The 12,689-nt window shown below is 32.7% G+C and overlaps 1 protein-coding gene across 1 annotated transcript in view; it reads left to right on the top strand.

The window, feature by feature from the left end:
• Positions 1-8,405, top strand: part of LOC112905515 (dipeptidyl aminopeptidase-like protein 6) — a gene marked incomplete at its 5' end in the record, with an annotated part of 21,294 nt that extends 12,889 nt beyond the window's left edge. Inside the window, 4 exons of the mRNA XM_025978089.1 lie at positions 2,019-2,489; positions 4,641-4,693; positions 6,607-6,812; positions 8,239-8,405. Coding sequence (XP_025833874.1) covers positions 2,019-2,489; positions 4,641-4,693; positions 6,607-6,812; positions 8,239-8,376 — 868 coding nt within the window. The remainder of the gene's footprint in view (positions 1-2,018; positions 2,490-4,640; positions 4,694-6,606; positions 6,813-8,238) is intronic.
• Between the last annotated feature and the right edge of the window lie 4,284 nt (positions 8,406-12,689).

The following is a 12,689-nucleotide window of genomic DNA, read 5'->3' as shown; positions in this document are numbered from 1 at the left end:
ACGATTTTCCTGCTTTTCCATTTTTACGAAAACCACAGAGGCGTCTTGTTCAGCGTGCTGTCAAACCTACACTAGCAAGGAGATCGGGCTGAAACTATAGCTACAAGCTATCCAAGGATGGTACTATAGAATGTCACCTCAAGGTAGGCCTAGTGGCGTCATCTCTTGGTTAGGCCGGAAACTTATCAATCCACCCTCGTATGTCTACCCCTGCTGCTCTTTAATCCTTTTCATGCTTCTAATACAAATGTCTCTAACTACTCTTCGTGCTTCAATGTGTGTCCTACCATCCCCTCCCTCCTGTTCCTTATTGACTTCCATAAAACTCTTTGTTCTCCTACTCTCTCTAATCCATGCCTTCTCACTCCTAACTTTTTCTATTCACGGTATTTTTAACAACCGCCTATAATACCACATTTCAAACGCTTGCAACCTTCATTTTCTGATAGATAGAATAGAAGAATCCAACGTTAAAGAACTCATTAGTTTCTATTCATATCTAACGTTAAATAGTATCAAATCGATCGAAAAACAATCCTCTTTGCAATGTGTAACTGATAAAAATTAACAGAATGAGACATCAATGTTCAAAAGTTGATACGATCGCATAACACTGTCTGCAGGTGTCAATTGACAAACTATTGATATGATTATTTTCTTTTTGTCAAGTGTTTTATTGATATGATTTGATGACTTATAAATGGTTTGCTGACTTTAAAAAATATTGAATGACTTTTTTCAAAATATCCACCATATTAGATGTATCATTCTGAATTTTGAAATTCTGGATTCGGTTTCATAATTAAAGATCTAAAAATCGTTATCGTAATAAAAATTATGAAATTGCAATAGCATCTACATATAATGGCCAATTTTGGATAGTACGTACTCGGGCATATATAAAATTCTTTAAAATTTTTGGGCAATTCTTTATGAGTTTCAACAATATATCGAACATGCTATGTAGGGATGAGTTACAAAGATAGAAGAATGATACTTAGTTTGTATAAAGAGCAACAGGATGTTATAGAGCTAGGGCTGCAACGTAGGGAAGTAAATATTAGGAAGGAAGTCAAACAAGGATGTACACTGTCAAACGCTTATACTCTTAAATGTATATATCAAAGACGCGTTCAACATTACTAAAGACAGTACAACTGTAGGTATAGATATACAGGGACAAAAGATTAGTATGCTTACATTTGCAGATGATATAGCAGTATTAGCATCTAGCAAGGAGGACCTAGAGATAGCTTTAAATAAAATGGAAGCGGTACTGACAGATCAGTACTGTATGAAAATAAATAAAAGTAAAACTAAAATACTGGTATGCAAAGGAAGAAAAAGTAAGGAAAGAGCGAATATAAAGATAGGAGACGAAAAATTAGAACGAGTGGCTGATTTTAGATACCTAGGAAGTCAGATAAGTCAGGTCGGAAGGAGTAGTAGGGATATAAAGCAGAGGATAGCGCAGGGTCGTATCGCCTTTAATAAAAGGAAGTCACTTCTATGTTCGCGAACGGTTAATTTAAAGAAAGACAAAATTAAATATGAATGTTGCGGAGCGCGGCGTTGTACGGGTGCGAAACATGGACAGTGGGCGCGGCGGAAAAGAAAAGGTTAAAAGCTTTCGAAATGTGGTGTTATAGGCGAATGATGAGGATGACGTAGGTAGAAAAGGTTAGAAATGAAGAGGTATTAGAAAGAATAGGAAAACAGAGGACTCTATGGAAGTCAATAAAAAATAGGCGAGATAGGTTGGTAGGACACCTTCTCAGATATGAAGGTCTAGTCAGACACATATTAGAGGCAGAGTTAGGAGGGGTAGAGGTAGACCTAGGTTAGATTACTGTTCGCAAATAGTTAAGGTTGTGGGTTATTCTAGTTTTAAGGAAATTCGAAGTTTAGCTCAGGATAGGAAAGAGTGGAGGTGCGTGTCCAACCAGTCTTAGGACTGGCGACCTTATGATGATGATGATGATGATGATGTTAGTTGGAATTCGATCTTTCTCTTTCAGCTACGCAATTGCCACGAATGAGAACAGTCCAGGTGTGAGACATTTGTTCAAAATTGGCGACACTAATTCGTCACAACCGTGGACATGTATGACATGTCACGCTAACGTAAACTTTAATCTGTCGATGGACATGGAATACGACAACGAGACAACGTTTAATAGCTCAATGCTGGTAGATTACGTGTGCAGTTACAACAATGTGATATTTAGCCAATCGTACCGATATTACGTCCAAGAGTGTTTGGGACCAGAAATTCCGGTTCTATTTTTGGTGGAAACGTTCACCAACACGCGAATAGCAGTTCTAGATTCAGCAGAAAAATTAAGGAAGAAAATTAATGGATTGGCTCCTCCACAAATCAAAAAGTTCCAAGTTGAAGTTGAAGAGGGATTCAAAGCTCAAGTTAGGATGCTCCTTCCAGCCATTTTACGGGACTACGAGGAAGTAGCGTTCCCTATGATCTTGATTCTGTAAGTACTTTTTTAATTGTGCCTATTTCTTTTTAAGACAAAATACTTACATAAGAATAAGTAGAGGAAATAACTACAAAAACTATCAATATTTCACTCCATTTTAGGCAGATTTTATTGTAGAAAATACTCTTGAATTCTGCAATAAATCTCTCAATGTGCATATCTTACAGACTAAATTCTTTGAGAAATATAAATGATCCTGGCAGTATTAGTCAACGCTATTCAAAACAATGCAAAATATTAACCATTTTCAAATATAACCTGGATTGGCTTAGTCATTTTGGTTTCCTAAACGCTGCGTTTTTGTTTTGATTCCCTAATCGTTATAGGTTATTTGTTCTCCATATAGTTAAAATTGAAAATTCGAAACAATAAATAATAATTATTACATAGGGTGTGAATAATAATAAAATATAGATCCATGGGATCACAACTTGGATCTGAATTCTCTAGTGCTCGAACATTTGTTTAGAATCGCTCAGTCTTGTCAAGTTAACAAGACCTCTGGTTACAAACCTAATAGACGAATATTTCGTTTTTTTTTTTCTGAAAATACTTAGTAAAGTAGTTAGTATAATTTAATCCTTTTATTTTTATAACATGATGTAGCACAGCAAATATCCGCTAAATATCCTTATAACTATAAGTATGTACGAATAAGGATGCGTATTTTACAGTTTCACTTTGCCGATGCGAACAAAGCTGCGGATATTAACATTCCTGCAGATGTTCCGCAGTTGCGGATGCAAATGCAGATATTCAATACAACCGTAATGAAAAACTTCTTAATTCATTATTATTTCGTGTTTGGGCTAGTTCAGACCTCTGAAAACACGGGTGTTCCCATGTATCCCTTTTAGTTACCTTTTCCGCTTTCGCTTCAAAGGAAACTTTTCAAAAAGAAGATATCCGTCGAGCGTCACATGGTAACTAAAAGTAAGACGCCTACATTCAGCGCAGAACAATGAAAGAGGATGTGGATAGCAGTTTCCACCTCCTCGTCACAAAAACGACAGGAAGAACAGGTGGTTAGTCCCAATTTATTCCTGTAGTGGCGCTTTTGTCCGTGACGTGTGAGGATTTTCAGAAGAGTCCTGGCCTTTTTCCTGCCGAAACTGATAATTTGTTCCTCTCAGTTGTAGGGGAGATGAAGGCCATTCCTGCCTACATCCTGTTTGTATTTACCACTCTTAATTTGATTGGACGTGAATACGACTGATTCGAGCGTCACTTTATACTGCGCTATTGTTTTACGTATGAGTATGCCTTTCCGAACTAATCTATAGAAAATTTTATGCTAAACAAAAATTGTATAGGTCTGATGAAGGAAGCTGGCGAGCTGTCGCGCAGGTACTTGCCCATTTATGACCTATTTGGGTAAGTCACTTGGAACCGATACACAAATAAGCTTTCAGTGAGAGTAAATCATAGTATTAATACAGATAGGACAGTAGCGTACTAGAAAATAATGTAAAAACATGACTTACCAAAAAGAAAAAATAAACCTATTGCTTTCGTTTTATAGTTAGTTTTCACATTCACTGTCATCATGGGAATCTCTATCACTGTCACCAACATCAACAATTAGTTCTTCTGTTTGTCTGTCTATTACTTGCTCACTGATACCTATTTTTAAATATTTAATCTACGCCCCTGATAGGAATACTGAAGAAAGAGGGCTGCAATCTTTATACCTAAAACTGCCTACTTTTGCCACCGCGCATCCACGCCATTTTAAAATTTCCGCCAGCTTCCAGCGTCAGCCCTGTACCATCTTACCTAACTTCCGAAAAGATGTTATTTTCGGACAAAATAATATTATTTTTGCGGTACCAAATTGATGTATTGAAAGACGAAGGGTTGAAACTGTTTTTTTTTTATTACTTCCATGATCATTATTTTAAGAGATTTAAAAATTTTTAAATCGTGAAATGTTTTAATGCGCTAAACTTCCTACACCTCCCGAAAAGAAAAGAAAACTTCAGACAACAAGAACCCCAAAATTTGAACTCAACTCCCTCTTCTACACGTTCCTTTTTATTTAAAAAGGTGTAAGTATATAATTAGTTTTTCGTCCTCTCCTTTTCGCATCAATCTGCCAAATCCTCGGGGGAAACAACGTTATTTCGATTAACGTTTTTTTTACAGCGATTCTATTCCGGGTTCCCAATCAATATCAGAAAAATGGGACGTCTCATNAGGTTAAAAATGAGAAGGTACTAGAAACAGTAGGAGAACAGAGGGCGCAATGGAAGAAATAGGCGAGATAGGTTGCTAAGACACCTTGTCAGGTATGAAAGGTTAGTTAGACATATTAGAAGCAGAAACGGGAGTTAAGAGAAGCAGAGGCAAACCTAGTTTAGATTGCTGTTCACAAATAGTTAAGGACGTGGGATGTTTCAGTTTAAGGGAAATTAGTTTGGGATCTGAACGAGTAGAGGTGCGTGCTCAACCTTTCTTAGGACTGACGACCTTATGATGATAATGATTATAATGATGAAAAGATAATAACCAGCGAGTGTTCAGGAAACTACGGAAATGCATGAAGATAATTTTTTAACACCTGCCTGGCGCATCCACCATGTTATTATGTACGTGTTCCGTAATATTACTGCTACCTATATATATATACCTTTTAATTACTCAATGTTGTTTACAATTACTTTGTAGACTTTGCACACCTCTGCTTGTTTGTTAGCAATTTGCCTTTAATTAAAGCATGTCTTGCAAACCGTGTAACGTTTAACGCAGGAACGTCAGAGGTAGCATATATTGTCGCCCTTCCAATTTCAAAGAGTAAACGATATTTTTATGAAAGGGGGAATAAGTTTTACATACACAGTCTAAACCTTGTATAACGAAACTGATTGTTACGTAGAAGACTAATTATAACGTAAACATTACTTAGAATTGGGGTGCGGTTAGTTACAGTAATGTTCAGGACTTTATGATTTTATCTGTTGTCAATGTTTCGTCTTTGATGACGGTGAACATCTACAGGATTCATCCGATTTAAATTGACGGCTTAAATTAGAAGAATTGAACAGTTCTGTTTGGTTCTTTGGTGTAGTTCAAGCCGGTCGTTTTGCAGATGTAAAGCGAAATCGCAGACAACACACTGCGGTGCAAATCCAGAATGCTAGACTTCATGGTTAGTTTAGGGGAAGGTGGGGGTAAAAGGTTCTTGTAAAACGTCGTAAAGTGTTATAGGTGGCGGAAGAATGGGGGGTGGGATTTGTATGTTACAATGTATTTGTGTTTCAATTCAAAAAAAAAGTTTTAATTTTTTTACTGTATTTTACGTGAAATTATTAGGTTTCTCGAGATGATCGCATAGGAGTACGGGAAGGAGACTAAAAGTAATCTGATTACATATTTAGTAGTAATATTGAATATTGATACAATGTCTATTATAAAATAACTAGCAGCGAAACCCGGCGTTGCTCGGGTTAAATTAATTGCGGACATTTGGAACTTTCCAGATCATTACAGATATTTCTAGAACTTTCTGGAACATTCCATATCGATTTTAACAGTTGTACACAATTTGGAACTTTCCAGATCATTCCAGATATTTCTAGAACTTTCTGGAACATTCCATATCGATTTTGACAGTTCCACACAATTTGGAACTTTCGAGAAATTTTTAGAATTTTCTAGAACATTCTAGATCGATTGTAACAGTTGCACACATTCTGCAGTTTTCTCGATCATTTCAGAAATTTTTAGAACTTTCCAAAAGGTCTCATATGTTAGAAAAGGATCGAGTATGTGATATGAAAGAGCTTTGTCAACACATTCCTAGGTTTCTTTCTCGCTTTTTCTCATATTTCGAATTTATGAACATAACAGACTGAATTTTTGATAAATAGAAATATATCTCAAATATATAACGTTAATCTTTGTCCATATTTAACCGTGAAGAATCTGAGGTAAAATAAGATTGTGGAATTTTCTTTAATGCACTGTATTCAAGACATATAAATTTGGGGGTATACAAGGGCGCGTCTGACCTTTGCTCCATCAACTACTACTATACTATACGTGTATGTGTAGTGGTGTAAAATAATAAATACGCTTTCCCTGATCTTTTATGTTAATGTCCTTATTTCAGATTCGTACTTCACGGAACGTTACATGGGATTACCATCGGAAAAATTGTTAGAATACGAAAAAGTTGACTTGGCAAGAAGATCAGCGAACTTGCTCGACAGAAATTTTATGCTAATCCACGGTACAGCAGATACAACTGTGAAAAATCAACATTCCATTTTGTTTACGAAATCCCTCATCGAACATGGAATTTTGTTCCGACAATTGGTAAGTACCTGTCTAATTACTTATCAACTTAGAGAATGTAAAAGAAATCAAATGGAGTTCTGTGAAACCCAACTATATAAATGAACAACTAAAACCCTAAATTTCGCGCAATCCCAGAAGCAATTCTTGCTGAAAGAAAATTAACTTTTTCTTAAAATCCATTTAAAATAATAGTACAAAATTTTTTATAATAATTGTTTCTCAAAAATAAGCCGTCACTATAGCAAAATTTTTTTCAAACAACTGATGCATTTTGCAAATTGGTGACGGATGGAGCTAAATGTAGCTTCTAAGATGAGTTCTTTGTTAGGGCGTGGTTTAAACGATTCAGCTCTTCAAATATACAATTTATTTGCGAATGGTAAAAAATCAATAATTACAAATTATAAACCCCTAATTATTAACCTTAACCCCAAATCAGCCCCTAAAGAGCCATTTAAAAATGGCCACTTTGTTATGCCAGCATCAAGGACATGATTGGATAACATTTCAAACTAAACTCGCAGCTACATAAAGTAATAAATAGAATAAATGGGCAACTTCGAAGTCAAAAAACTCATTAATTTTTAATTATTCAATCATAAAAAATTAGTAAATAAATAATTGTCCCTTTGATCTATAACTGATAATGAATTGAATTGAACGTCAACGTTCAAATGTTGAACAAATGTTCAATGAAAATGTTTGCGGGTATCAAATGGTGAACTGTTGGTTTGATTCTTTTCTTTTTGTCATGTCTTTTGTTGATATGATGACTTATAATTTACTGGTTTGATTTGAGAACTCCTTCGGTCGAATTGTCCATCTTTTCAAGTCATGAACAGGTCTGTTCTTTTAACGTCCCATTTATGTAAATATTTAACTATCAATTACGCATCAAAGGGTTCATTGTTTTAGTCGATTTGGTGTCATTTGATCTGAAGAATCAGAAGCACTAATCTACCAAATACTGAGAAGCAATTTAGTCTTAAAAATAAGAACTTTTAGCCGAAATTGCTTTTAACTAAAAAACAGTGTGTAAAATAACCTTTTTTATAAACCCTACATTTAAAGGAACAAATGCCTATACGACCTAGTACAACATATTTCCTAACTTTGTTTCTGTGTGACATACAAATTGACAGGCTACCAAACAAACAGAAATCGAAACCAATTACGAAATCCAATCACAACCGCAAACACAAAAATTAGTTTGCTTCTGGTCATGATGATTTTTAAATAGTTGTTTGAGTTTTATTATGGAAATCGAAGGGGACCAAACAACATTTTAATATCACAACAACACATACATTTCGCCTATAACGTATAAGATTTGATTTCTGTAGCAATAAATTAAAAAGGAGAACGATTATTGATTAGAAGTTGATTCTTTGTGTTAGGTAAGGAGGTAAGTAAGCAAATTATTATTTTTATTATATTATTATAGATTTATCCCGATGAAGATCACGATTTCAGTAAGAAATCGCTCATACATATGTACAAGCAAATCGACCAGTTTTTTAACGATTCTTTCGGTCCAAGTATTGACGACTGGGAGGACTCAACTGGGTTTTTTATACAATAGTTTATAAATTTTTTAATGCGGTTAAAAAAGGACAAAAAAATTGTTGATTAGATAATGTTNCCTCATTAACTTGAGGTAATTTGTAGTGGATTGAAAAATGAAAATGAATTTTCACATTAACATTTCATAGTAACCACCATTAATAATTAAAAAATGTCATACTTTTTTTTACTGTTCGTTAATCCAAAAAATCAACAATTTTCTTTTAATCGACCTTTCGTAACATTTTTATTTTCAATTACAATTATTATAGTATACGTAACAGTAACAAATATTAGATGGAGAAATAAAAATTGTTATAAATGTAAGTAAATCGTGTACCATTGCTTGGTAACATTCTTCTAACGATAAGTGTAACGACATTTGTTTTTCTAAAATCATATATTCAACAAATTTAACGTTCCTGCTGTACCTATATTGATCACAAATATTGCTTTTAAAGCATTCCGAAGCTTCTAATTGGTTGTTGCTCGGAACACTTTGTTTTAACAATCAATAATAAGTTAGGCCAAGTAAAAAGGCTGCCACAATAATAATAAGTTTTAACCAAAAGTGTCATACAAAAACCCATTCTAATAAAATCATATATTAATTGTAGTCCTAGAGTTTTAAGTGAGCGCCGATAAATAATATAATCGAAGGGGTTTCATGTCTTTCTTTGAAAGCATGATTAAAAAAGAAAAGAATCTAAGGCTAAATGGTAAAGAATTCAATTTGTCCAATGAAAAACGTTACATCACCTTGTGAATGCATAGTAAGGGATTAGTTGCAAAATTAAAATCCAAACTTATCGAAGCCATAAAAACACTGCATTTGTTTATATTCCATGCACAAGACTTAAGCGTAAAAACTGTGTTTGTAATAAAAGTGAACGTGCGTTAGTCCAGTCGAAATAGATTCATAAAAAAAATTTCGCACACTTTCTCGGCGTAATAGTTATGAAAAAAAAGTAGGAATTTGATGTATATATTTTGAAAAAAAAACAATACTTAAGAACAGCAAATGTGCAAAAAAAGTGGGTTTTTAATGTATTTCGCAAAAAGTTATGAATTACTTTTTTTATTATTTTTTTTATTTTTAATACTCAAACCGCAAAACTCCCACTTTTTAGCATCTTTACACGATTATTTCGTTATGTTCCCACATTTCAAAACACACACAACAAATTTTTACAATTTTTCTAATAATTATCACGTAGAGAAGGTGGTCCTGATTTTTTTTTAAACTGAACATTTTTCGCTACTTCGACTGGATTACATAGATTACAAAGATTGCTACTTATTTATATAAGTGTGTTATAACTATTTTTGTGACTGAAAAGTTATTTAGTCTTAAAAGAATAAAGAAGAAAAAAAGAAGAAATAGGAATTAAACCGTTATGCCAAAAACTTATTGTACTTCCACTGGACATTCAGTGTCAGAATGTTAAAGCTTTATATTTATAATAATATCTACTACAATAATTATTATAAAAACCAAAGTACGTCCAAAGCACATCTGTAAAATAGTATGCAATTTATTGTGTTTACTTTAAAAAATTCGTACAGAAAGTACAAATTCGATATTATTTCTCCCTCTAATATAAAGATAAATAATCCTCGATTTTTGTGGGTTTCGATGCACCAAAGTTGCACAAAGCTGAAACAATATCATCAGTAAATATTCAGGGTGTCTGTCTTATAACGAAGTGCATTGTGAAACAGTTTCTTTAACTGTAATTAATTTCTTTTTCTGTGTACTTAACTGAACGGTTTCTAAATTTAACAAGGATATTTTACAGGATCCATGGAAAATTGATCTAAATATTAAAGCGATATTTACAATTTAGCCCACTAGCCCTTTTGTAAGTTCTAAGATGAGTTCTTTGTTAGGGCGTGGTTTAAACGATTCAGCTCTTCAAATATACAATTTATTTGCGAATGGTAAAAAATCAATAATTACAAATTATAAACCCCTAATTATTAACCTTAACCCCAAATCAGCCCCTAAAGAGCCATTTAAAAATGGCCACTTTGTTATGCCAGCATCAAGGACATGATTGGATAACATTTCAAACTAAACTCGCAGCTACATAAAGTAATAAATAGAATAAATGGGCAACTTCGAAGTCAAAAAACTCATTAATTTTTAATTATTCAATCATAAAAAATTAGTAAATAAATAATTGTCCCTTTGATCTATAACTGATAATGAATTGAATTGAACGTCAACGTTCAAATGTTGAACAAATGTTCAATGAAAATGTTTGCGGGTATCAAATGGTGAACTGTTGGTTTGATTCTTTTCTTTTTGTCATGTCTTTTGTTGATATGATGACTTATANTTTAAAATATAACACTGATTCTGTTTAATTAGAACGAAAAAATTTTAAAGTCAAAATTTACTGTATTTACTGTATTTTACTCCAAAAAGTTCCCTGAGAACAAGGGAGATGAAAAATAATCGAAAATTAAAAAACAATTCTATATCGAAGAATGTTTGAGCTCGTGACTAATTTTATTATCTCTAATCTAGATCCATGCAAATAAATTGATCTACCCTGTAGGTACATAGAAAACTTTTCAAACTTATGGTTTGTACGTGGTAATTCTAGAGAACATAAAATATAAAGTTGTTAGTAATTCGTAATTGCTGATAAGGAGCCAGATATACGTTACAACCCTACTCCTGATTCAATTTTTGCATTTCCAGAAAATTGGAACTACATATTTGCGAACAGTATTCTAATCTAGTCCTTTCTTTGCCTCTCTTTACACCTATTTCTGCCTCTAACCCTTGTTTTTACTATTAATGTTTATTGAATGTGTTCCATTTGTTGTCACAACAGCAACAAAATATTTCCCTCATTAACTTGAGGTAATTTGTAGTGGATTGAAAAATGAAAATGAATTTTCACATTAACATTTCATAGTAACCACCATTAATAATTAAAAAATGTCATACTTTTTTTTACTGTTCGTTAATCCAAAAAATCAACAATTTTCTTTTAATCGACCTTTCGTAACATTTTTATTTTCAATTACAATTATTATAGTATACGTAACAGTAACAAATATTAGATGGAGAAATAAAAATTGTTATAAGTGTAAGTAAATCGTGTACCATTGCTTGGTAACATTCTTCTAACGATAAGTGTAACGACATTTATGTTTTTCTAAAATCATATATTCAACAAATTTAACGTTCCTGCTGTACCTATATTGATCACAAATATTACCAGCTATTACCTCTCTGTTCAACATTGTACATTTACTGCAGAAGTTGAAATTCTGTTAAATTATCAAATGCAATCTGTTTAATTAGTTATCTTTCTTATGGACGATCTGTGATCAAATTTGTGCCAGACATAAAAGCTGCTGCAGTAATACTACTCTAAAACAACCAACAAAAAACAACTCTGAGAAGCATTGGGTAATAAATCGAAAATGTCTAGTCAAGGATTCCGAGTAATCCTTTACAAAATTTAAGTCGTTTGTCTTGGGTGGGTGGCAAACTCCTAAACTATTGTTCCATAATATTAATTTGATAAAAGAGTAATAGAAATTCCCACATAACTTTTATAAAAAATTGATGCGATTTTTTGTCTTCATTTTCTTAATTCTAAGTACAAAATTAGTTTTAGGTCTATTTAAAACATTCTGTAATTAATTTCGAATTGCACTGATAATCGATACTAATCGAATTACTCAAATTTTAATTAGCCGCATCATGACATAAAAAGATTTAGTTTTATTTGTTTATTTATTAAGAATATTGAATTGATTCTCATTTGTTAAATCCTATAACCCTTAAAAGGCGTTATGTATTTTTTCCAATTAGATTTAATTTTTAAGCAACTGTATATATTTGTAGATATATGTGCCTAACCTAAGCTTTACAAGCGTAGTAACGTTATTTAGGTGTTATTTAATCTTAATGTTAATTGATGGAAACTAATTTGTCCAATTTTTTCTTATTCCGTAATACGACGAATGAAAGTGAAAAAGCATTAATTTCCTTCATTAAAATAAAATATAAAATAAGTACAACTAATTAATGCTGCAATAAGCGTAATTAATTGCAAAACAACTTCATTCGAAATCTAAATTTAATGTAACTCTGTTAAAAAAACAATTGTTGTTAGTTGTTTATTTCTGATCAAAAATTCCCGTAATACCTCTTTATTTTTTAATTGAACGTAAAAAAATAAAATTACAGATACAGGTATTTTTAATTGTATTTAAATCTTAAATGTTTTAACAACCATAATACTTAATTATTATAAAACAATTAACTCTACAGATCAAAAAATTTCAGACCATACACCAGTCCAA

Source organism: Agrilus planipennis, unplaced genomic scaffold (assembly GCF_000699045.2).
Source record: "Agrilus planipennis isolate EAB-ADULT unplaced genomic scaffold, Apla_2.0 scaffold220, whole genome shotgun sequence".
In the NCBI taxonomy this organism is placed as follows: Eukaryota; Metazoa; Arthropoda; class Insecta; order Coleoptera; family Buprestidae; genus Agrilus; species Agrilus planipennis.
Note: the sequence above shows the minus strand (reverse complement) of the source record. Positions and strands in the feature narration are given on the sequence as shown.